Source organism: Hypanus sabinus, chromosome 7 (assembly GCF_030144855.1).
Source record: "Hypanus sabinus isolate sHypSab1 chromosome 7, sHypSab1.hap1, whole genome shotgun sequence".
Taxonomy (NCBI): Eukaryota; Metazoa; Chordata; class Chondrichthyes; order Myliobatiformes; family Dasyatidae; genus Hypanus; species Hypanus sabinus.
In genome coordinates this window covers 136,342,201-136,367,833 of record NC_082712.1, presented here as the reverse complement: position 1 = coordinate 136,367,833, position 25,633 = coordinate 136,342,201, and the positions used below count along the sequence as shown (strand labels likewise).

Genomic DNA, 25,633 nt, shown 5'->3' with positions numbered 1-25,633 from the left:
CCCTGCATTGCATTGCCAAACCCTTAACAAATTTAAATGTGTCATTTCTTCCAAACTTGCAAGACTGCAGACCACTTTGCTTTATCTCTCCTTGTACAACAAACCCACTGAACCAGTAATCCAGTTTAGTGAATGAGCATTACACTGCTGTAATCCAGATGAGGTCACAACAGGGCTTTCTATAACTGCAGCAAGACATGTCCACTATTGTACTCCTCCAACAAAAAAAAACAACATAATATGTGACTTCCCAAATGCTTGCTGAACCTTTCCAAGCCTCATATCCCAGGTTACCTTCTCTCAGAATTATCATTTTTCAACTTCTCATTCCTCCCTGGCTCAGACAGCATCATCATCGTACTAAGGAAAATGAAGAACACAACTATTTTTTATGTTATTGAAGTTCCATCTAGAGTTAAAAGTTTTCATGCAAAAAAATGAGCTAGTTAAGTTGATTTCATACTTCCATGTTTAAATTCTGGGTACATATGATAAATTGTAGAGGTGCAGCACGTGATTTGCAGTCACTGCCCTCTGCTTTGAGTACAGGACTGGTTTACTGCTTCTGAAGTTGATAAATGTGCAGTACTCACCAAAAAGTGATGAGCACTGCATAATGTGACTTGAGTTTTACACATACCATATCAAAATCACTAAACGATTTTTTTTCTTAGTTGACAATAATGGGCATATTTTACTGTCAGATCATTTTATACTACCCCAGCTTTCTGACACGCTAATCTTTCAGTCCATCTATCCCTTTTGTGAATCTGCTGATTCATGTTAGAATATGACTCAAATGATACTGAGAATTCTTACCCTTGATCTGTGAACTTTGAAACAAAGTGTCAACAAGTAATAGGGATTGGGAGAGATGTTCAGACCTATATGTATGCATTCAACTACTCATTTAAACATTTGGTAACAATATTATTGATATGGTTCAGCATGTTGGTATAGATCAGTTATAATAATGCCTTCATTAGCAGTAAGGGCATACTAATAGATCGCTATTTAGCACCTATCTAAGATAAGAACAATAGATGCACATATATTATTAGCAAATTAAAATCTAATCTGAGATGAATTGATAGAGCCTCAGAAATCATGATTATTTTCTTCAATGCTAATTCAGAGATCAGAAAATACAGTGTGTTGTACAGGTAGGAGACTGAACAATGCAACACAAAAGCCAGGAAGTTCCATTCCAAAACACACTTTAATATACTTAATTAAGTGGCCACTGAGCATATGTCTTCTGCTGCTGTAGCCCATCCACTTCAAGATTCGATGTGCTGTGCATTCAGGGATGCTCTTCTGCACAGCACTGTTGTAACATCCTATCATTTGAGTTACTCCCACCTTGTCAGCTTGAACCAGTCTGGCCATTCTCTTCCCATCTTTCTCATTATAAAGGGTTCTTGCCCAAAGAACTGCCACCCATTGGATGGTGTTTGTTTCTTGCATCATACTCTGCAAACTGTAGAGACTGGAGCATGAAAATCCCAGGAAATCAGCAGCTTCTGAGATACTCAAACTCCCTGTCTGGTATCAACAATCATTCCATGGTCAAAGTAACTTAGATCACATATATACACTAGTATCTAGTAGATATACATACATAGATAGTAGATTCCAGTTAATTGGGCCATTGGTTAATCAGAGAAGCTGCTTATATGGGACAACTCTTAAAGAACAAAACCCGAGGAAATTGCAGTTCTTCCCTTCATTTATTTGGGGCACTACACTGCTTAATTAGGGCTAGAGATTTTGCCAGATGACTTCTAACTAGTGTCAGTTGAGTGTACTTGTATGGCCATTAGACACTACACCGTCCTCAGAGTGAACTAGTTTATTATTAACTTATTTTGTATGTACTGATTTTTCATATATTCTGCAGTGGAGGAACATAATATACAATAGAAAAACCAAAATTGTGGCTTAATGAGGGAAAGGCAGAGAAGTGGTATGGAAGTGAGAGAGAAAGAATAAAATCGCATGTCGCATGGAAAGAATAAAATCATATCATTCTTGATGGAGCAGGTAGACCATTGGGGCAATATCAGTTAGGAAAGCCTAAATACTGATATACAGAGTGGGAATGTTGGAACCCCAAGTTACTGGAAAGTAAAAAAAACTGGGATGAAGAATGTTTAAAATGAAATCATTTGAAGTACTTGCTATTTCCTTCTATCCCCAGAAAAAATATGGAATTATTTCCTGAGAGAAAAATGAGGTTGTCTCTATTAAATTCATAGGCTTTTGGCTCAGAAACTTCTATTTCTTGCAACGTAATATACTTAATTTATTTAGTTCTTGCTATGTATTCTGTGCTCTATAGTTTCTCATTGAACCACCAGTGGTTCTCAGGGGGAACCACTGGGCATAGTATCAATTTCAATGGACATAAGTGGTCAGTGTAAGAAGAAGTATGATACGTGAAAATGTAATGTTGAGTGTGAAAGAGCACTGGATACCAACAGTTGAGTGGTACTTTAAAAAAAAACAAAATTACATGGTTGCAATATGTCAGGGACACCAAGGAGATTAAAATACACAGGTGTCCCTGCTTTACAAATGTTCACTTTACGCCACTTCACTTTTACAAAAGACCTACATTAGTAACCTGTTTTTGCATTACAAAAAGGATTTTCGCTTTTTAGAAAATTTTTCCCATATAAATTAATGGTTCTTCGCTTTACACCATTTCGGCTTCAGAAAGGTTTCATAGGAACGCTCTACCTTTGTAAAGGGGGGAGGCCACCGGTATCTTGGTACAGGATATAGATTAGATCAGTAATCTACTAATTTAGCAAAAGCTTGGATGCAAAGGTCTGGAAATGAGGACACCAATCCCATTTTGTAGGAACAGAACAGGTGCCCAGACATTCCAAGTCAGGATGCAAAATGCGTACACCTATTAGAGGTAGAGAACACTTTTACAGACAGAGGGGTAAAGGCAGCAAAAGAGGTGGTCTATTACAGACCTCAATCATCTGTGCAATACCACATTAGCAGGAAGAAGCTGCACAACTTCAAGGCCCAATTTGCAATGTTTGGTAACTGCATTGGCATTGCCAATTGGCTTGGCTTATAAACTCCAGGCAGCAGCACCACAATACTTTTGGCTGGCTAAGTTAAGGTAGAACCTAGTATCATTCTGAGCTTTAAAATAATTCGAAAGACCATGAATTAATTTCTGATCAGCTTCATTAGTCATTTCTTCTCTCTGCCATGAATACCGTTATCACTCCTTCCCAACAAACTCGTGTTGCTCCTCCATTCTGAGGCCTACCCATGGTCCACTGATTACAATAAAGTAACGCACGAGTGAAGTGCTCCCATCACCAATTTAGCTGGAAACATCCAGCTGTATTGCAAGCCCCAAACTCAGGGATGTCCCCAGCCTACCAGAACCATCACAGAAACAGAATTCCTTCTGTTCCGCTGATAATAATATACCAATTTTCAAGTGAAGGCTTTCAATGCTTCATTTTCACACCATCATTGTAAATCTTGTGTGATGTGGACAATTTCCCGGCATTTTTGAGTTTACGCTGATGTTGGTGGTTCAGGGTTCAACTTTAAGTTTATGTCAAAGATCAAAGATCAGGTCTAAAATCTCATCATTAATAGAATCAGAATCAGGTTTAATATCACTGGCATTCTGTGTGTCATGAAATTTGTTGTTTTGCAGCAGCAGTACATAATAATAAAAAACATAAGTTACAAAAAGTACATATAAAATCAATTAAATTGGTACAAAAAGAGAGGGGAATAAAGTGAGGTACTGTACATGAATTCATTGTCTATTTAGAAATCTGATGGCAGAGGGGAAGAAGCTGATCCTAAAATGTTGAGCATGCGTCTTCAGGCTCCTATACTTCCTCCTTGACAGTAGCAATAAGAAGAGGGCATGTCCTGTGTGATAGGGTCTTTAATAATAGACGCAGCCTTTTTGAGGCATCACCTTTTGAAGGTGCCCTGGATGCTGGCGAGGTCAGTGCCCACAATGGAACTGGCCAAGTTTACAACTTTCGGCAACTTTCTTCCAGTTCTGTGCAATGGCCCCTTCATACGACTACAAAAAAATCAAGCTTGGCATCTAAATTAAATATAATGTTTTTCCCTACCCATTTCTGTGCATGTCTGCATCTTATACAAATAATTTGAGATAGGGTTTTCCAACATACAGATTGGAAGTTATTAGTTATTGACATAAAATACAAATGCCAGATATGGATGTAAAGTAAAAACATGCTAATATTGGCCTTGGCATTTTACCCTGACATTACTTTCTGCTATGTTTTAACCAGATGGACATATGAAGAATAATTACATTTATAAGGTATTACAATAATTACTTTTAGAAAAATCATAGATACCCATTTACCAATGAAAATTACATAAGTAGTATGCCTGACCAATACTGTACAATTCCAACAATACTTGGCACATAACAGCTACAAAGGTTAAATAATTTCTTTATACTTTGTATTTTCACCTTCGTGAACAAATAGCATTAACTTTGACTACATAACACAAACTATTTTTCCACTTCAGTTAGATAATTCATCACACTTCTGGGGTCAAATTTTGCTCCTAGCCGCAATCACTGAACAACTTAATAAAAACTGTCAATTGTTACCAATAAAAAGCGAATTGAAAAATAATAAACAACTGCCATAAAATCCCATTTAAGATCTGTTTATTTCAGGAACTCAGTCTGAACACATTTATCTGGATTTATGTGCATACTGAAATTATCATTTTCATTATTGTGAAGTTTCAAAGGGGGGATTCTTAATCTGCATAACTTGCTTTCAAAGAAAACGGTTTTGTGGCTATTTCTCAACTAGGTGTTATTTAAAATTTCATAAATTTCGAGTGAGTGCATTTTCTTTTGTACGCTACTTAAACTTAAGCGTTTCCGAAGAACGAGTTCTTTTAAGAATTTCATTTCGGTGTGATGTAGGTCAGAACCGACAAACCTGTGTCTGAATGCCATGTACTCCACTCTCCCACCCCGGTTTGCAAGAGATTTTGGAACACTACACCCCAGAGGATTCGCGGCACTAGATTCACCCTCCGAAGGTTATGAAATCGCGTCCCTTTCTCCCCCCCATCGATGGCGCGGAACGACCAGGGTAAGTGAGTTCTTTCCTGGATGGAGCAACTGTTCGCGAACACACGAAATATTTCTGAAACTAAACTATAAATATAGCCATTTAAAGGCGCCTCACTTTAATCGCAGGATTCAGATACTGTGTTGGCAACAGTTACTGGAAATTAAAGACTATTCTGAAAACAACATTCAATGCCCTTCCCCCATCTGTTACTGATACTGCTGGGTCCATAGTCTCTCACGACCAAACCTTCTTAACTCTTTTGCTAGCGAAAAACAACAAATAGTTCACTGTTATTTAAGGTTAGTGCGAGCATACTGATAAATTGAATTGTGTGCAGTTGGTTTCTCTTTGCCTTACCTTGTGCCTGAATTCCCTGGCTACCTTTTTCTCCATTGTAGCAGCCTGGATACGATGGAAACAGGGAATGACCGCCCCCTTTTCCTCTGAACCCTCTGGGAGTGGAAAGGCCACACGGCTTCCAGTTATCAGTGTACGGAACTAGAAAAGAAATAGAGAGCTTAAAATGTCATATGTGGCTTCGCGCAGTGTAATTTGTGTGTGCTTTTGACGTACTATTGCAGTTTCAAAACTTGGATTTTGTATTAAAATTATCATTCATCTGTGTATGTTTATTTAGAAGATAAATTAATAGACATCGCTGCCATTTCGGAAACAAATTAAGTGGATGGAAAAATATCGTTAATATTTTGAGTGGTTTCTTTTTCTCCCTCGGTTTTTTTTCCCCAAACCAAAACTAACCCTAAATGGCAGTGTGTTTTGCATAATTATCAACTTAGAGAAACAGGAAGCAACCTGGATGTTTGCACTTGTCTGTGGATATAAAATCCAGTTCCAGGTACCCACCGAAGAAAATACACTTAAAAGCAATTTGGCATATGATTAAATAAATCATGAAAAAAATCTGACCAGCCCGACAGTGACGTACCATTCTCCCTTATATTTAAATTTCAACAAGATTTTGCCATTGCTTTGGCGGATGGTATTTAATCCTGATAAATATGGAAAACTGAAGGAATATTGTGGAATAGTCAAGCTTTGATGTACAAGTCTAGTTATTCCTGAAGGTGCTACACAAGGTAGATAAGGCTGGGAAGAAGATATATGGGCTACTTCTCATCAATAGCTAGAGCGGGGAAATTATGAGACAATTATATCACACTGTTCGGGTAACTGCTAGTATATTGTGAGTCTTCCTGGTTAACACATTATAGGAAAAATATGATTGTGCTAGAGAGGATGAGAACAAATTCACTTGTATTTTGTCAGGGATGCAGAAGTTCAAAGGTCAGAATGGATGAGCTGGATTTTCCTTGGAGCTGAGAGGAAGATCATCACAATCAGAATCAGGATTAATATCACCAGCATATGTCATGAAATTCAATGTCTTTGCAGCAGCAATACAATGAAATACATAATAATAGAAAAAATCCTGAATTGCAGTAAGTAAAATTAAATGTCTATTCAGAAATAAGATGGCAGAGGGGAAGGAACTGTCCCTGAATCATTGTGTGTGCCTTCAGATTCCTGTACCTCCTTTCTGATGGTAGCAATGAGAAGAGGGCATGTTCTGGGTGACGGGGGTCCTTAATGATAGGTGCCACCTTTATGAGGCATTGCTCCTTGAAGATGTATTAGGTGCTACAGAGGCTAGAGCTCATGATGGAGCTGACTGAGTTTATAACTTTCTGTCACTTATTTCAGTCCTGCGCTGTCCCCTCCTCCCCCCCCCCCACATACCAGTCAGTCGTACAGCCAGTTTGGAAACTCTCCATGGTCCATCAGTTGAAATTTACAAGCGTCTTAGCAGATAAACCAAATCTCCTCAAATTCCTAATGAGATATAGCCTCTATCATTCCTTCTTTATAGCTGCATCAATACGTTGAGTTCAGGATAGATCCTCAGAGATGTTGACATCCAGGAACTTGAAAATGCTCTCCCTTTCCACTTCTGATTCCTCTATGAGGACTGGTGTGTGTTGCCTCATCTTACCCTTTCTTTGGTCCTACTGACCTTGAGGGCAATGTTGTTGCTGCGACACTATTCAACCAGTTGATACATCTCACTCCTATACTCACGTGGCATCTCAACCACTCCATTTACCTATCCTATTACCTCCCATAATGTAGACTCACAACATCCAGATCCCGCTGATCTTCACTTATTAACCTTGCATTTATTGTCTATTCCATCATTGTGCTTGCTCTGTCCAAAAGCTTCTCCAAACTTAGGTTTATTTACATGTTCTTTACACATGTACACATTTATTGGCATCTTCTTAGTGCCGAGAAAGTTTCTTCGTCCCCTTGATCCATAACATTATTTCCCATAGGGCTAGGCAGTGAGAGAAGTATTGAGTACAGAAACTAAAATGATGGAGATTTTTACAACATCACTTATCCTCAATGTACGTACGTCGAATTTCCAGAAGTGCAAAATAATGAAGAGGAAGATGTCTCAGAAAGTGCTCCAGATATTAAAATAATTAGATGCACTGTACTTAAGTTAAACAATCTCTGCAGCTACTACGTAAGCAGTTTTGTAGCTGTCAATAGTTTGGGGCATCCTAACAACATCAAAGGCATTCTCCAAATGAGTGCCTTCTTCAGTAATTATGTAAACATTCTGCACGTGTTCAAAGTTGCTATGTGCATAATGAAGAAAGAGACATAAGGTAGGTGATGTTTGGATGAAAATATTAGAAATAATCTTGGGCACTGGATTAATAGAAATTATGAAGCACTGCTAGAAGAAAAAAGTGCAGAAGATCTGTGTACAATCCAAGCCCAGTGACTGGATGTCCAGGAATTTAAACTTGCAAGTCTAAGTTTGTGGACGGGAATTTCTGGTACATATTACTTACCATGCCATGCACATATGTGAGTTTTTAATGAGAATAGTTATTGGTAGGATTTGGGATGAGGAAAGGGTGTAGAAGGGGAGAAGCTGCATCTATATTAGCAGCTCCTCTGAACACTCTCATATTTAAAAGCAGTCAGTACTTTTGTATTGCAGCTTTGCTTTTTAATCATACCATTTGTTCAGAAATTAGTGTATTTTGAATAGTTACTCTACAAAATTTAACTTGTGTAATTATATCTATTTTGCATATAAAATATACGGTAACTTATTACAAAGTATATATGGTAAAACTGATTTTATGCATGTGTAAAAACAATGTTTTATTTATTAAATTTATGACCAATTGTTATGAACTCCACATTGCCATCTGGTGGAAGAACAATTGCAATGGCTTGTAGACACTGTTCAATAGTCTTTTGAAGTACCATGTGATTAAGCTGCAAAATAAAAGTTTTAAATTAAGATATTTTTTATTGTGCAAGAATAAAACTCAAGTAATGTCTAGCAAAATATGTAGAAGATATCTTAAGGGGTAATTTCAACCATTTTTTTAAATCAAGGCAATTATCAAAGAAATACTGTCAATGTGCTGCAGGCTTGCGGTAGACATTGAGCACCACAGTATGGAGAGAGGAATGCTAGGCAGGTTTAAAGTACACTAAATGGCAGTGGAAAGGAGTTAGATTGAAGAAAAAAAAACATTTTGATTGGCTCTTGAAATTTGACAGAATCCAGTTTGAGTAAATTAGTTCTTGTTGTAAAGTGTGAGGTGAAGCGAACAGCAGACTTTCTAGTCATTCTTGTGGTACTGTTATCCAGTTAATATCAACTTACAAAATTGACATTTCACTGCATGACTTTCAATAGGAGTCCATTTTCCAGCTCATGGAACAAACTCATAAAACTGTTTATTTTCCTCTAACATATTTTTATGTTAACATCTCCCTGGTCATCATACTAGGGTTGATTGGATGTAGCCGGTTAACCTAATGGCCCACATTTCTTTGAGATATGGGTACATTTGGAAGAGTCAGAAGAAATACACAAAGTCGTAAAGAGATCTGACAAGCCCCACATGAATAATGCTGGAAGGCAGAATTAAGCTTGCTCTCTGAGGCTGGAGCTGTTCAAGAAGTTGACCTTGCTACAGATGAAAGGAACAGGCCAAGCTATATGTCTTTTATGCCTTGGAAAAGGGGAAGTATATCACAGGTTCAGAATCCTCGTTAACAGCTCATCAGTGAGTTGTTAGATAATCAGTTGCAGCCAGCTTTACATCCGTAAATTCTTTCTCAGAAGATAAAAGAGCAGGTTAAATTTTAGGGTTATATCAAACATAAACACACTTGATGGATAATAATTAAAACTTTAATGAAGGACATATATTTCCTTGATTTAATTTAATATTATAATTGTATTTAATGATGTGAATATTACTTACATTTCTTGCATCACATATTGATGTATTCATCACAGGAATGCAAGAAGTGTTTTCCTCCAGTCGCTTTCCTTCTGTTAAACAAAGTATTGTTAATTAAAAAATTGGTTAACTATGCAAAAAATAAATAAATATTATTGAGGACATGGTTTGCAGAGTCCTTGAAAGTGAGTCAATCGGTTGTGAAATCAAGTCATTGTTGAGGTGAGTGAAGTTATCCATGTTGGTTCAGGAGCCTGATGATTGAAGGGTAATAACTGTTCCCAAACACAGTGGTATGGAACCCAAGGCTCCTGGACCTCCTTCCCTTTTGCTGTAGTGAGAAAAGACCATAGCTTGGAAAGTAGTGACCCTGATGATACATGAAGTTTTCTTGTGGTAATGCTCCTTGTAGATGTGCTCAACGGTGGGGAGGGTTTTTCCTGTGTTGCACTAGGCTGTGTCCACTAGTTTTTGTAGGCCTCACCATTCCAGGACATTGGTGATTCCATCCCAGGCTATGATACTCTCCACTCTGCAGCAATACAAGTTTGACGAAGTTTAAGATGACATGTCAATTCTATGTTAGCTTTTAAGAAAGTAGAGGTGCTTCCATGCCTTCTTTGTAATAGCAATTACTTGCTAGTCCTGGGGCAGATTCTCTGATATGATAACACCAAGGAATTTAAATTTATTGACACTCTCCACCTTCAATCTCCTTATGAGAACTGGCTCATGGCCCTCTGGTTTCCTCTTCCTGTAATGAATAACACTGGACAGCAATTTTGTTTTGAATGTGTTGCTCCCTCGGAATGATAGACAACTTGAAGCTGAACACAGGTTACCTGTATCACATAGAAATTCAGAGAAACAAGAAAATAACATTTGTTGAATATATTGTGTTTACTTTCATAATAGTGCTAACGCTTTGCAATAGTTCAACTAAGCTAAAAATTTCTTGTTGATAATTTTCATTTGTACTCAGTGTCCAAGGCTTATGGCTTAAGTATTCAGCAATAATCAGCCAGCATTGGTGGATTCCAGCAGCTCTGATACTGTTTCTCCATGACCGCAATATCCTGTTGAAATCTTTGACTATGGTCGTCAAGGTTTAGATTTGCAGTAAGGAAGTCTAAATGGGAATGCAGAAAATGAATCTTTTGTGACATGTTGCACTTCATGGTTTTGAATGCTTGAAGCATGTTCTCAACCAGCTGAACATAGTTTGCTGCACTGTAGTTGCCAAGAAAGAGTTCAACAACATCCTTGACTGCCTTCCATACGATTTTCTCTGGTCCCACTCGAAGGCCTTCAAATTGCCTGTCATTGATTACCTGTTCGATTTGTGGATCAACAAAAATGCCTTCCTTAAACTTAGCATCAGTTATCCTGGGAAACATCTGTCTCAAATATTGGAATCCTTCACCTTCCTTGTTTTATCACTTTAACAAAATTTTTCATCAGCCCCAGTGCTGTAATATATGAAGAGGAGATAAAAAATCTTTGTTGGGTTTACAAGTGGCTAATGTGCCACACTTTTCTTCCCTGGAACCGACTGAGTGGCCAATCCTTCTGAATGTAATGAGATTCTTTAGCATGGCTGACCCATTCGCAAATGAAACAACAGTACTTGGAGTTGCCTTCCTAGCAGCAGCGCTTCTACTTTCAGATCACCATAGATGTTTCAGTTGTAGTTGCTGTGCTGTATATGTTTCAAGAAGACTTCCAGATTTCAGTAGCGTGCCAGTGCAGAAGCACAGATCAACCTGACCAAAGAATTGCATCAAATCTTCCTGACGGCTGTGAAAGGCAGAAAATTTTTTGCCCGGTAACAGAAGATTCCATTCCATTGAATCTGCTTCAATTATTCCAGATTCTGTTCCATTGAACAGAATAATTCTGCTTTTGCCTCTGACAAACCCAAGTTTCTGACCAGGTCATTTAGCTTAGATTGAGTTATCAGTTGAGGCTCACATGACATGCAGGGTTCAAAATCTGTATCTGTATCAGTGTTGTTTTCCATTTCTGGCTAATGCATCATTGCATCTTTGTCTGCCTCCTCTAGACTCCAGGTCTCTGGTGGCTTCGGTACTGGAAGTGTATCATTGCATGGCACAGGTGTCATGGCTGAAGGGAGATTTTAGCAGAGAAACAGACACACTGTGGCAGTACGTCATATGATCTTTTTGTCCTCACCGTACAGTTGGGACAGAAAATGGCACTGACTTCCGAGTACCTCTGAGCCAAGCTCTAAGATCAACAGCACATATTACACAACAAATGTGAGGAGCCCAAGCTTTGTCTTGGTTGTCAATTTTGCACCCAATGTAGAACTCATCGGCTTTCTTATTAAGAGGAGTAATGCTCTGTCTTTGCGATTTAAGCATATATTCATCACAAATATAACATAAAGTATTGCAGCTGTTGCAACATTGGTGAAATATTTTGCTATCACAAATACACCTGAAAATACAATTACATTATTATAATTAGTGCACACAATATACCTTATGCATAGAGCATGCCTGGACAGCTGAGAAAACTTTTCAGTTTACATTGTGGACAAAAGTTTAACTGACTTGAATTATTAATTTAAGTAACAGATTTAGGCAATTTCAAAAACATGATGTGTGATAGGAAACTTTTGTGGTGATTTTCATGATCAGCAGTCCAAAACCAATAAGATACACCCAAATGTATTCAGGAACAAAATCATTGTTGTTAAGTGTAATCAGCTCTTTAGTTTTGCTGACTTTGAGTGAGAGGTTGTTGTTGTGGTACCAATCAACCAGATTTTCATTCTCCCTGATATATGCAAATTCATAACAACTACAACACTAGTGTTGTCAGCAAATGTTAATATGGCATTGGAGCTGTCATAAATATAAAGTGAGTAGAGCCGGGGACGAAGCACACTGCTATGTGGTGCACCTGTGCTTATGATGATTAAAAGGTCCATATCATAGCAAACTTTTCACTAAACTGAAATGTAGTAGGCTATCAATATTTTTCTCTTTTCAACATGAGGGACAAGAGAAACCAATTTAATTTTGTCTAGTTTGTCAGTTGGAACTATGAAATTTTCTAAGATTATCTTCTGAGCCAGTAAACTTCTCAAGTTACTTTTAATAGTAAACTCATAACTGCATGTAAGAACACTGCTTTTGCCTTTTATACCAACACTGACTATTGTTATCATTAATTGCATTTTTAAAAGGATTTCTGGAAAAAGTAATTAAAAAATACTTGGACTTCTTTTGTTCATTGGAACCAATACAATGACATTTTGTTCTCTTTCATAAAGAATATCATATAATACAAATTATACAGCAGATTTGTTAACATTATCAGAAAATGAAAATTGATGCTGATCACATCCATTTGGCTTGCACAAATGACAGAACTTTCATGGCTGACAATTTCATAACATAACTTACATTTAAAGTTACTTGTAAAATGGTTAAAGTAGGGTGAATATCTCTAGACACTTCATTTGCCCTAATTAATAGATTTTTATTAATCATGCTGTAGCTTTGCATTATTGATCAGATAAAGCAGTAATTTTATTAAAGTGTGCTTAGCATCATTAAGGAACCCATATAATTGTATTTTTTATGCAAACAATGAATAACAGGATAGTCACTAGTGGTTAGCACAATGCTTTACAGCAGCTGTATTCAAGTCCCACCACTGTCTCCAAGGATTTTGTACAGTTTGCCAGTGGCTGCCTGGGTTTCCTCTGGGTGCTTCAATTTCCTCCCACATTCCAAAGACATGCTATTAGGATTGGGGTTGGTAGTTGTGGGCATGGTATGTTGGCGCTGGAAGTGTGGCAACACTTGAAAGTTGCCCAGCAGAATCCTTGACACAAACAGATTGTATGCTTCAATGTATTTGTGTCAATGAATTCCACCAGACACTTTGAACTCTTGATGCTACTGTTAACTCTGAAATTAACATCTCTACTACTGAGGCTCCCTTTTTCCACCTTTATAATATTTGTTGACTGTGCCACTATCTTAAGTGATCTGGTATTGGAAACCAATTGGTTAGTTCCTGACTTGGACTGTTTAAAACAAAACCTTGGCTGAGCCCCGTTTTGAGCTTCCATAAAACTGAAGTCATCCAACACTGTGTCATAACCTGAACCATTCCATTCATCCATCTTTCCTGTGTTTGCATATGACAAAGAAGGAAGTCATCAGCAAGGTTGATGAGAGAATTGAAGGAATTTTTGCTGCAGTGTGGACCTCTGGAATGGAATAATTGGGACTAATTAAATATTTCTCTGGGTATAATAGAACAGTTTGCATTAATGTCAATATAAACTTTAAATATTTGTTGTTAGTTCTGTAGACTTAAATAGTGAATCATAAGTTTAGATTGTAATAGAAATATTTTTCACTCTAAATCTAAAGGATGATAGTTATCCAGTATTTTTTCTTGGAAAAATAATTTTCATGAGGGGTCAGCAGCTTCTGTATATATGAAGGCTATCTTAAGAGTGATAGAACAATTCTAGGCGAAGTTAGAAACAAATTCGATGCACATCAGCTATGGTAGGGTTTGTAGGCCATTACTTCCTTCAAGGCAAAACTTATCATCATAAATGGCTGTGATGCTTCACCGTCCAATGAACTGAATGCCTTTTATGCACACTTTGAAAGGGAGAATAGAACTATAGTTGTATGAATCCCTCCAGCATCTGATGACCTAGTGATATCGGTCTCAGAGGCCAACAAAAGTTGTCAGAACCTCTTTCAAGAGTGTGAACTCTGCAAGGTGTCACCGAGCAGGGCTCTGAAAAGCAGCTGTCTGAAGGACATCTCCAAGCTCTCAGGGGTTTCATCGTACTAGTGACCAAGAAGAGCAGAGTGAGCTGCCTCAATGATATTATCCAGTAGCACTCACGTCTACTGTACTTTGATAGGTTGGTTATATCTAGAGTTAACACCTGCCTAAGCAAAGACCTGCAACTTGCCTACTGCCACAGTGGGTCTACAGTAGATGCAATGTCACTCCACATGGCTGTGACCACCTGGACAACCACATTATCTATGTCAGGTTGCTGTTTGTTGATTGCAACTCAGCAATTAACACCATCACCCCCCTCCCATACTAATCAACAATCTTCAAAACATAGGTCTCTTTACCTCCTTCAGCAAATAGGTTCTTGACATCCTCATGCATATGACAATCTTTATATTGATATAAAATAACTGCTTTCACAGCTTATAGGCACCAATTTAGTAGCAATTTACAGTATTTGTGAAACCATGATAGCTGATCAGTGGTATATTTCAATGCGCTATTCGTGACATTTTTCACCAATGATACCTATACCTATATCTTGCAGTGGTATCTACATCTACCACTATCAGTCCAGGTTGGAAATAATATCCCTTCTTTACTTTCAATTAGCACAGGCACACGTCAAGGATGCATGCTTAACCCACTGCTCTACTCTCTCTATGCTCATGGCTGTCGTGATGGAGGGTCTTGTGCTGAAACTTCGACTGTTTATTCATTTCCATATATGCTGCTTGACGTGCTGAGTTCCTTCAGCATTTTGTGTGTGTTACTCTGCATTTCTAGCATCCGCAGGGTCTGTTGTATTAGTGGGACAGATCAACTGGTTGACTGATGTTATAACAACCTTATGCTCATTGTCAGTCAGCAAACACGTGCTAGTTCTCATGAGGGGTAAGCAGCTTCAAGATCCTGGGTGTAAACATCACTGAAGATCTAACCTGGGCCCAATATATTAATGCAATTACAAAGAAGGCACAACAGCAGCTATCTTTCAATAGGAGTGTGTGGAGATTTGGTATGTCACCAAAGATTCTAACAAATTTCTACAGATGTACTATGGAGAGCGTTCTAACTGGTTGCATCACCACCTGGTATGGATGCGCTAGTGCACGGGATCTGAAAGAGCTGCAGAGGACTGTAAACTTAGCCAGCTCCATTATAGTCACCAGCCTCTTCACCATCAAGAACATCTCCAACAGGTAATGCTTCAGGAAGGCTGCATCCACATTAAGAACCATCCAAGGCATGCCCTCTTCTCATTGCTGCCATCAGGGATGAGGTACAGGAAACTAGAGACACGCATTCAATGTTTTAGGAACAGCTTCTTCCCCTCTACCAACAGGTTTCTGACCGACAATGAAGACTACTCAGCTTTTGCACTACTTTTTTATTTTTTATATTTCTTATTATAACTTTGTTTTTTAGTGTACTGTACTGTACTGCTGCCACAAAACAACAAATTTTATGACTTATGTCAGTGATAGTAAAGCTGATTCTGATTAGAAAGTACCTGACAACTCATCTGTTCACAAATATAAGATAAAATTATATGCTAAGCATCACCTTTTCCCTTTCTACTTAATTTATCCGTAAAGTCTTCAACTGATGCAAACATTTGGGAAAACTTTGTTACTTTATGCTGAATTTTAGCTTTGCATTGAATTTTAGCTTATGATAGAAAAGAAGATTCACTGTCACTCCATAATGTTACATGGCAGACAATTTAAACTTTCTGAACAGCTGCAAGCAGGGTTGGGCACATTAATCTGGTGCTGCCAGGAGAAAGACACTGCATGTTGTGGAGTGTGTCTGCCACCCACTTTAACCTAGCTACTGTATGAGCATGGATCCATTACACTGGTATGTCCCAAACAATTAAGTTTAGTGAGCTTTGTGATTTTGTTACTGTGCCAATTTATCATCCACTATTTGAAGTCAGCTTATGTATGAAACTTGGTGGATTCTGGAGTTCACTGTGCAACAGAGGAAAAGAAATCTGACTGCTGATGAAGGCTGCCCCTTGGGTTTAGTTGTTATGGTCTGGTTTGGAGCCCGCATTCCGGGTCTTCATCCGGTCCACGGACTCCGGGTCTCCTTTCACCTTTGAGCCAAGTAATCACACCTGTGGATCATCGTGGCTTGTTTGGACTCAAGGAGGTGCACCTGATGCCCATCAGCTGGCGGTGTATATAGGGGGCTCTGGGACTGAGTGGAGTTGGGGGGTTGTCCTGTTCCTCTGGCTTGGAGTTTCTCTCATTAAAGGTGAGTTCTTCAAGTAAGTCTGGCAGTCACCCTGGACCTAGTTCCCTTCCTATCCCTTGCCTCTGTCGGGCAAGCCTGGCCAGACTGCTGTTGCCCTGCGGGGGACTCTGCCCCTTTCCATCCCTTGCTGCCGACGGGTTGTGCCCTGCAACCTACCCAGGTGCCCCATGACCTGCTCAGGCCTCTGAGTTCCTGCCTGGGAGGTCCAGGCCCTGTCTAGGAGTTATGCGGCCTGCCCAGAGTACTCTGCTCCTACCTATCCCTCGTTGCTGAAGGGTTGTGCCTCGCAACCTACCCAGGTGCCCCGCGACCTGCTCAGGCCCCCGTGTTCCTGCCTGGGAGGTTGGGGCTCTGCCTAGGAGTTATGCGGCCCACCCAGTGAACTCCTAGACCCTGCCTGAATTCCAAGATCCTCCTTGCCTGAACTGTGGGATCCTGCGTTGCCTGAACTGTGGGATCCTGCGTTGCCTGAACTGTGGGATCCTGCGTTGCCTGAACTCTGGGATCCTGCGTTGCCTGAACTCTGGGATCCTTCTTGCCTGCCTGAACTCTTAGACTCTCTCGGAACCCCAGCATCACCTTGAACGTCATGTCCCTCACGCACACCATGGTCTCCACGTCTTGGCTCTCATTTAGTTGTTCCCGTCCTGCCCCTAGTACTTCAGTGCCTGCATCCTGCACTTGGGTCCAGCCTCCTGTCCCCTTATGACACTAGTGTCTCTTTGCTGTGTCATTCTAAAGGGTGCAAGGAACTATTGGTAATTAACTTTACCCACTGAGAGAAAGAAGGAACTAAAGGAAAGTTTGGTTCCAGAGAGCCACCAAAGAGAGTAAACAATGGGTGGCGCAGCAGTTAGTGTAATAGCTTTATAGCACCGGCAATGACCAATAATGATTCAATTCCCGCTGATGTCTATAAGGAGTTTGTAAATTCTTCTGGTGACAGTGTGAGTTTCCTCTGGGTGCTCTGGTTTCATCCCAATTTCAAAGCATACACTTGGGAGTAGTGAGCTGTGGGCATGTTATGCTGGCACCAGAGGTGTGGCAACACTTACAATTCTCGGAGTGAGTTGGTCATTGACACAAAGAAATGCATTTCTCTATATATTTTGATGTACAGGTGACAAATAAAGCTAATCTTTATATTGATATAAAATAACTGCTTTAACAGCTTATAGATCCCAATTTTGTAGCAATTTATAGTAATTGTGAAACCATGATAGCTGATTAGTGGTATCTTCCGAAGTGTTATTCATGACATTTTTCACCAATGATACCTCTACCTATATCTTGCAGTGGTATCTACATCTATCCAGCTCCTATCTTCATCCCTTTACAAAATATGCATCTTTTGAAGTTGCAAAACTGTTGATTCAATCACACATTCCATGACTCTTCCTCATATCTCTTCTTTGACTCCTTGTAGAAGATCCAAAGTGAGTGTTCGCTTGCATTTAATCAGCAAGGTGTAGTCCCTGCTCATGGTGACGGGTAGATGGGAGGCTCCAGGCTAACCAGTGATGGAATTCAACAATCAGATAAACAATTGCTTATTGTGTTCACATTATTACTCTGATAGTTTTATTTCTGCTGGGGCTCTGCATCATGTATCATTGCATCAATACAGTGAGGAAATGAGGCTCACCCCAAAACTGCTCTGTAACTAGCCAGCCTTATGCTTATCATGCACAGGCTTGGACACTGATTGGATCTGACATGAGGGATGTTACCAGTAAAGAGAAAGTGAACACATAATGGAGACCGGGGCAGGATCTTCTTGTTGGCATCATAGGGCAGCTGTATGCCCTATAAATCCTTTCCCCCCCACCACCTTCTTACTCTCGTTCCTTATTTTTTTCTTCAGTCCTGATGAAGAGTCTTGGCCCAAAACATCGACGGTACTCTTTTCCATAGATGCCGCCTGGCCTGCTGAGTTTTTCCAACTTTTTGTGTGTGTTGTTTGTGAACGCTCTGGTTCCATCGGCTGCGTAAGTCTAGAGAAGACAATCTCTGGCTCCGCCAAATGTGTGAGATTGAGGTGTGAGCCCACCCCAAACCCCTGCTTGTGTGGATGCTGCGTGATCTGTTACCCTGTTACAAATCAGTACCATGTCATAACAGACAGTACACCGCATAGAAGTGAATAATTTAACTTTATATTTCTTCATTTGACTAAAAGGTTAGTAAAGAAAAAGCAAAAAGAAGAGGGCCATTTTAATGAAACTTTCTGGTGTGTACAAGTTGGAGCTCATGGTTTCCCCTTCGCTGATCCTCCTTCAATCTCCTTGGGTTTCGTCGAATCACGACCCTGCTCTGGTTCGAGTCATATGACTTTTTCTCTCTGGCATCTTTTCCCTTTATCTCCTACCAAACAAAAGACCCAGCTCACCCCGGTGTCAGGCACACAACATGAAAACACACTCTCTTCATCAGACAGCTCACGTTCCAAAACCCCCGTTATCTCTAACCATAACCCAAACACTGCTTCTACGGAAAGACCATGACATTAGCAGTGAAACCTTTCCTAGGGTGTTACATTTGGATTTCTACATCTGCACATTTTCTCTTTTACATGTGCTATTTGGTGAATTAGCTGTGCCACAGTGGGGTGGGGGGGGGGGGGTGTAATCTGTTGCTGATTGGGAGCGTTTATGAAATTCAGCGTATTGAAAGGACTTGATGGAAGTTGCTGTTTATATGCCAATATAAGTGAAATAGTTGGAAGGTGATTTTCCCTTACTCTCTTCTTTGAGTTCTTTGGCTCCTCTTCAAGGAGGCAACAAAGACCTTGTAATGGAGGTTCTTGGAAAATGTGAATGGAAGTTGAAATTGTTGAAGAGGACTGAATGAGAAGCAGCCAGATTCATTTCCACCCTGCTGCTTTATTCCACCACACCTCAACCCGCATCTCTTGTCCCAGAGGCAGAAGGTGGTTCCATTACAGAGTCTTGACAGGCCCATTCCCATCTCTTGGTTTCACCTGGAAAACTGGTACGTTTGGCATCTGACACTCCACTATATAGAGCGTAGCTGCCCTGTGGTCAGCCAACTTATGTTTCCCAGGTAGCCGCAAATTCCTTACGAGGACTCAGTCTCCTGGCATGAGTTGGGAGAATCATACCTCCACTCATTTCCTTCATTCAGCTTGGCAGCCACAGCCTCAGCCTTTTTCAGGTCCCTTCCCATATTGGACATACTTCAGATAAGTCTTTTGTTGTACGTCCTCCTTGATTAAACCTGTGAGGCTGGGGATCATCCTGTGGGTGATAAGGCATAGTCCTCAACTTCTCGACTCCAAGCATGCTCAGTAACTCATGTATGAGCCTACTGTCAAAATCCTGTCCCTGATCACTATGTATCCACCTGGGGAGGCCATAATAAATACTTCTACTATAACACTTTGGCCATGGTGAACACCCTCTGATCCTTAGTAGTGAAGGCTTGCGCTTATCTAGTGTAGTGATCTGTGATGAATAAGACATTCATCATGTTGCTGGCATCTGCCTCTACTGACAGGAAATCCATACACACCTGGTCAAGTGGGATAACAGAGCAGCCCTCGTAGGCAGCGTCTTCCTCTGCATCACCAAAAGCACGATTTGCAGTACCCTTTGACCTTTGGCTTCATTTGGGGCCAGTAAAACCGGTCTCTAAGCAATCCATAGGTCTTTTCAACCCCAAGACGTCCAGCAACATCATGAAGTGACTTCAACACAATCCTCCAATAGTTCTCAGGCAGAACCAGCTGGGAACGCTGAGGTCGGTCCAGAGGCAACGTGACTCGGTGTAGGATTTGGTTCTTCAACTCCAATCTGGGCCATTCCCTCAGTAATGGAGGCACCACAGTGAGTTTCGTTGTCTCCGCTTGGGCTGGATCTCCCTTTTTGACTGCTGACCAAATGGTACCGATGCCTGGGTCATCTCGTTGAGTAGCTGCCACTTCCCCAGGACTCAATTCTGGTAACCGGTTTGTCTTCAGAGCAGTCAGGTTACAGTAAGCTTGTGGAACGGTGTCATCAGAAGCTCCCAATTGATCTACCACTCAATCCTGCCCTTGCCTTCCATCTGCCTTCAACGCAATGCCAAACTTTTACATGGCTTTCACTCCCAGGGCAAGAACACTCTCCCACTTTCCGTCTCTCACCAGCCCTTCAGGTGCACGTAGGGACAAAGCATCAGCGTCAGTGTTCCTATTTCCCAGCTGGTACTTCAAGCTGAAATCATTGGCAGACAACACTGCCAACCACCGATGGCCTGTGGCATCAAATTTCGCTGAGGTCAAGATTTAAGTTCGGAGATTGTTGTTCGTCCTCGCCTTAAACTTGGCACCATAGAGGTAGTCACTCAGCTTATCCACCACAGCCCACTTCAATGGCAGGAACTCCGACCTTTGCATGGGATAGTTTTTCTCAGAGGACAACAGACTCCGGCTGATGAATGCAACAGGTCTCCACCCAGTACCCTGATCCTGATACAGAACGCCCCCTAAACCCTCTCTGTTGGCATCTGTATGCTGCACGTATCAGAATTGGGAGTCTGCAAAAGCCAGCACAGGAGCCTGTGACAGCAGCTCCTTCATCAACTGAAAAGCCTCTTCACATTTCACATGCCATCTCACTCCAAAAGGCTCCCAAGGGCTAAGATACTTATTACCCTCCTCTCCTTTTGTCCTCCTCCCTTTCTTCCTCAAGGGAGGGTAACCACACAGAATCTGATTTAAAGGGTGACTCACTTTCATGTAGTCCTTTGCGAACCTCTGATAGTACCCACAGAACCCAAGGAATGAGTGCAAAGCACTCACGGTCTGGGGCCTTGGCCATGTGGTCACTGCCTCCATCTTTGAATGAAAATTAGCTACTCCACCCATGGGACTATGTGCCCAACATAGATGACAGATGTCTTGCAGAACTGGCACTTGTCCAGGGAAAGTTTTAACCCTTTAGCTTTCAGGTGGCCCAGCACTTTCATTAGTCTTGCTTCATGTTCCTCCAAGGTGGAGCCAAACACTATGAGTTCAACCAGATACACCAATACATCAAGCAAGTTCATTTTCTCCATGACATGCTGGAATCAATCCCGGATGAACCCCCATAATTGTAAACCTCAGGTTCCATCAGCTGCATAACTCTGGGGAAGGTGTGAGCTCATCTGAAACCCCCTGTTTGTGTGGATGCTGCATGATCTGACATGCTGGAAAGTTGCAGGGGCTCCTGATATGCCTTGGGGCATCCTCTTCAACTGAATCTCAGTGGACATATAAATGCTGTCTCCTCTCTGTCAGCCTCACTCATGGGGATCTGGTGATACCCACTCCTCAAGTCCAGCACACTGAACCACTTTGCACCACTCCGACAGGCCAGCGCATCTTCGATCCTCGGGACTGTATGCTGGTTGGGGACGGTGTTCCTGTTCAGAGTCCGATAGTCCACACACATCCGTACAATTTATCTTTATAATTCTTTATTTTACTAAAGGGTTAGTAAAGGAAAAGCAAAAAAAAAAGAAAAGGGCCCATTTTAATGAAACAGTCTAATGTTGGAATTCATGGTTTCCCCTTCACTGATCCTCTTCAATCTCCCTGGGTTTCGTCGAATCATGGTCCTGCTCCAGCTTCTCTCTGGTGTCTTCTCCCTTTATCTCCTACCAAACAAAAGACCCAGCTCACACAACACAAAAACACACTCCCTACATTGGACAGCTCACATTCTAAAAACCCTGTTATCTCTAACCATAACCCAAACACTGCTTCTGCAGAAAGACCATGACATTAACAGTGAAACCTTTCCTAGGGCGTTACATCTGGATTTCCACATCTGCACATTTTTTCTCGTTAAGTGTGCTATTTGGTGAATTAGAATTAGTTGTGCCATGGGGGGGGGGGGGGGTGGGTGTAATCTGTTGCTGATTGGGACCATTTATGAAATTCAGCATATTGAAAGGACTTGATGGCAGTTGATGTTTATATGCCAATATAAGTGAAATAGTTGGAAGGTGATTTTCCCTTACTCTCTCCTTTGAGTTCTTTGGCTCCTCTTCAAGTAGGCAACAAAGACCTTGTAATGGAGATTCTTAGAAAATGTGAATGAAAGTTGAAATTGTTGAAGAGGACTGGATAAGAAGCAGCCAGATTCATTTCCACCCTGCTGCTCTAGTCCACCACACACACTTCGGTACGCAGCAAGGTCCCGACGAGTGTATCACCACCATTCATTGCTACCATTTAATGGAGCAGGGAGTTAAATCACATTCATCTCCAAAAAACTCTGAGATTTTAAACTTATTTGTCTGAGTTCACAACTATATTCCCTCCATAACTTAATCTTTGGAGGAGGCTCTTCATTTCTATCTCAGAGCTCGAGTCCATTCATTCCTGAGTGACTCCCGTCGCCCGCCCTGTGCAAAATGTCCAAGTGGAAACGTACTGCCCGTTATTGAAGTTATTCACAACTGCCCGTACTAATGGCTGGCCTTGTCATTTTCAAACTCGTCGTGCTCTATTTCAAATAAACGTCGCGGGATTTCCAATAGAATGCACTTAAACTTAAAACTGGAAACTCTCTTTAAAAGACCAGTAATTGTGGAGTGTTGAGGGTGTCTCTGCATCCGGGCGCAGGTGGGTGAGGAAAGCACAGAATGTCGCACGTCCACCTTGCCGGGAGGCTCTCCTGCGCCGGCCACCGGGCCACCGGGAGCGCCGGTGGGACAAAGCCGGATCCGCAGAGGCAGCTGTCCTCGCGCTGACCTTTCCAGGTCTATTAGAGAACACAACTTGATTGCTGCGACCGTACTCTCTGTCAAATCACTTGTCCACATCTTCTTACTATCATAATGCCGTTACTCATGTCCCGTCTGATTATATTTTCGGCTGAAATACGTACACTTTTAATATTTGCATATAACGTGGAGATGTTTTTGCCCTACCCACTCCCCCTCTGCTGTTGGAAATAAGAGGAAAGTGCAACTGAAGAAATGAGAAAGGAAAAATCAATTGCAATATTGTGCCGCATTGATCAATAATTCACTTATATTTAACGCGCAGATGTACTGATAGTTAAAATACCGGAAATCAAACGTTTATCTTTTGTAGAATTAAGCAATGGAACTTAAAAGTATTGACTAACTTTGCTAATAAAATGCCATTTGTACATTAAGTAGTTCCAGTTTCTACAAATAAAGATTGAAATACTAGAGTATAAATCAATTTTAAGATAACATAGGAATTAAACTTTTCTTTGTGTTTTCTTTTGGTATTACGAAATAACTTGCGGCTTTGATTTGCATACGCACCACCTTTTAGCGAGTTAACAGAAACACGCACAGCACAGATTCAGATCTCGACAGCGGAAGACTAGAGGAACCCGATCACGGAGCCATTCGCCACTAATGTGGTCAGCATCTCGTAGTCGAAAATTCAAACGCTGAAAATAATCGTGCTACAGGTGGTATGGAGCTCTTATCCCGGGGTAGAATACGGAAAATTTTTTATTCTCATTTATACTGTCTGGTAATATTAGCATCGCAAGGTGAGTCAAGATAATATCGATTGTTTTTCTGTAGAACAGAAGTTATCTGACAGATTGGTATGGATGTTAAAACGAAGGAAAAAATAGCCATTTGTTAATATTTTTAACACCCGAGTTAACGTGACATTGAACATAGTTACTCCGTATGCATTTGTTTTGGAACTGGTAAAATAAGTTAAAATCATTAATGTTTTAGTCTTCTTCTTCAGTGCCAGGTTTCTGGAGTGTGGACAACGGGCGTGCGTCCATTGAAGAGAATTCGGGAAAGTAAGTGGACCGTTGTCATTCGAAAACCACAGTGAGCTGGGATTCAAAAAGCAAAATATTAATTCATAGCGTCTTCTTAAAAGAAAATATGGGGGAACACCACTAAGCACGTTAATAATATTCATCCCAGTGAATGAAGCAATGTATTTTTCTAAATATTGATAATTATTTCTGTACGTCTAGTGTTCACTATTTTGCATTAAGCATGTAAGCTTCTGTTCGCATTCCTCTGCGGCTCTGGATAGTGCATTACCAATGAAGGTGCCGTTTACCTGTGAAGAACAAACCAATCCTTGTTCTCTTTCTGCAGGAAAGGCAGCCGTATAACACAGAAACGAGATATCATTTCCCAGGGAGAGCAGGTAGACTCTCTTTCTCTCATGCAACCGTTTCAATCGTTTGAAACTCGAGTTAAAGTGGAAGGCGTATGGCATCGGCTGATTTTGGAAATTAAGATAACAAGCCGGTTTGGAACTTCAGTAGCTTTTAAAAAAAAATTAAGTTGGAATTTAAACTTCCATATGCGTTGATGCCCGTTTACAATTGCATAAACATCTCTTTTTATAGTCGGCAGTAATATAGTAAATGTTTCAGATATAGAATATACTGTCGGACAGAAAATGCTTTACATGTTCCAGTATGTTGACGTGTGATAATTGTATGTGGATACAGTGCTTTATTTTTCCACGTATTGTGTTGGGGGCTTATAGTCCACTTAAGTCTATTTAGTTCTAATAAACTTGTTATTTAAAGTAGCTTACCAGACAGAAAATTGTACAAATAATGCAACTGTCCACAACAATGAAATACCGGAGAGGGCAGCACAGTTTTCCAACTATATTACAGAAACTGGACGCTTAAAATTTAAGCATGTGCTGCTGCAAATTGTTACTTGACTTTCGTAGCAACTTTTTCCAGCAAGAACAGAAACATTTTCCGCTCAAATGTGTTTTTTCCCCCATTTAAAGAAAGGATTCAGAGTTTAATGTGTGTTTGCGCCGCATTGTTCTGTAAATGAAACCCAGAATCCGTAAGTGAAACGAACTGTTTAAACTCGATGAAAACGTGTGAATTGTTACCATTGAGAATACTAACAATACTTTAAAATTTCTTTTGTCCTTCCCAATTGACAAGTATTCTATTGCTCCCTTCAAAATAATGGCATTAATACTTTGAAATTAAAGCACCCAATTCAGAGATTTTCGCTGTTGTTCTGGCTTAGAGAATGTAAAAATGTGCACATGAATTATTTAGAATTCTGTAAGCTAAGATCAAAGCACCAAGTGTTGCCCCATTGAGTAACCTTCAGCCTCTTAAAAAGCTTAAAGAACACTAGCAACCA

The 25,633-nt window shown here is 40.5% G+C and overlaps 2 protein-coding genes across 4 annotated transcripts in view; one reads left to right on the top strand and one right to left on the bottom strand.

Moving 5' to 3' along the window:
• The window catches only part of ush1c (Usher syndrome 1C), a 183,090-nt gene extending 177,532 nt beyond the window's left edge, over positions 1-5,558 (bottom strand). For all 3 annotated transcript variants that reach the window (XM_059975708.1, XM_059975709.1, XM_059975710.1), the window contains exon 1: positions 5,487-5,558. In XM_059975708.1, coding sequence (XP_059831691.1) covers positions 5,487-5,522 — 36 coding nt within the window. In that variant the 5' untranslated portion in view covers positions 5,523-5,558. The remainder of the gene's footprint in view (positions 1-5,486) is intronic.
• An 18,387-nt stretch (positions 5,559-23,945) lies between these two features.
• Positions 23,946-25,633, top strand: part of otog (otogelin) — a 234,389-nt gene continuing 232,701 nt past the window's right edge. Inside the window, 3 exon segments of the mRNA XM_059973944.1 lie at positions 23,946-24,024; positions 24,234-24,291; positions 24,602-24,653. Of these exon segments, the coding sequence (XP_059829927.1) occupies positions 23,946-24,024; positions 24,234-24,291; positions 24,602-24,653 (189 nt within the window).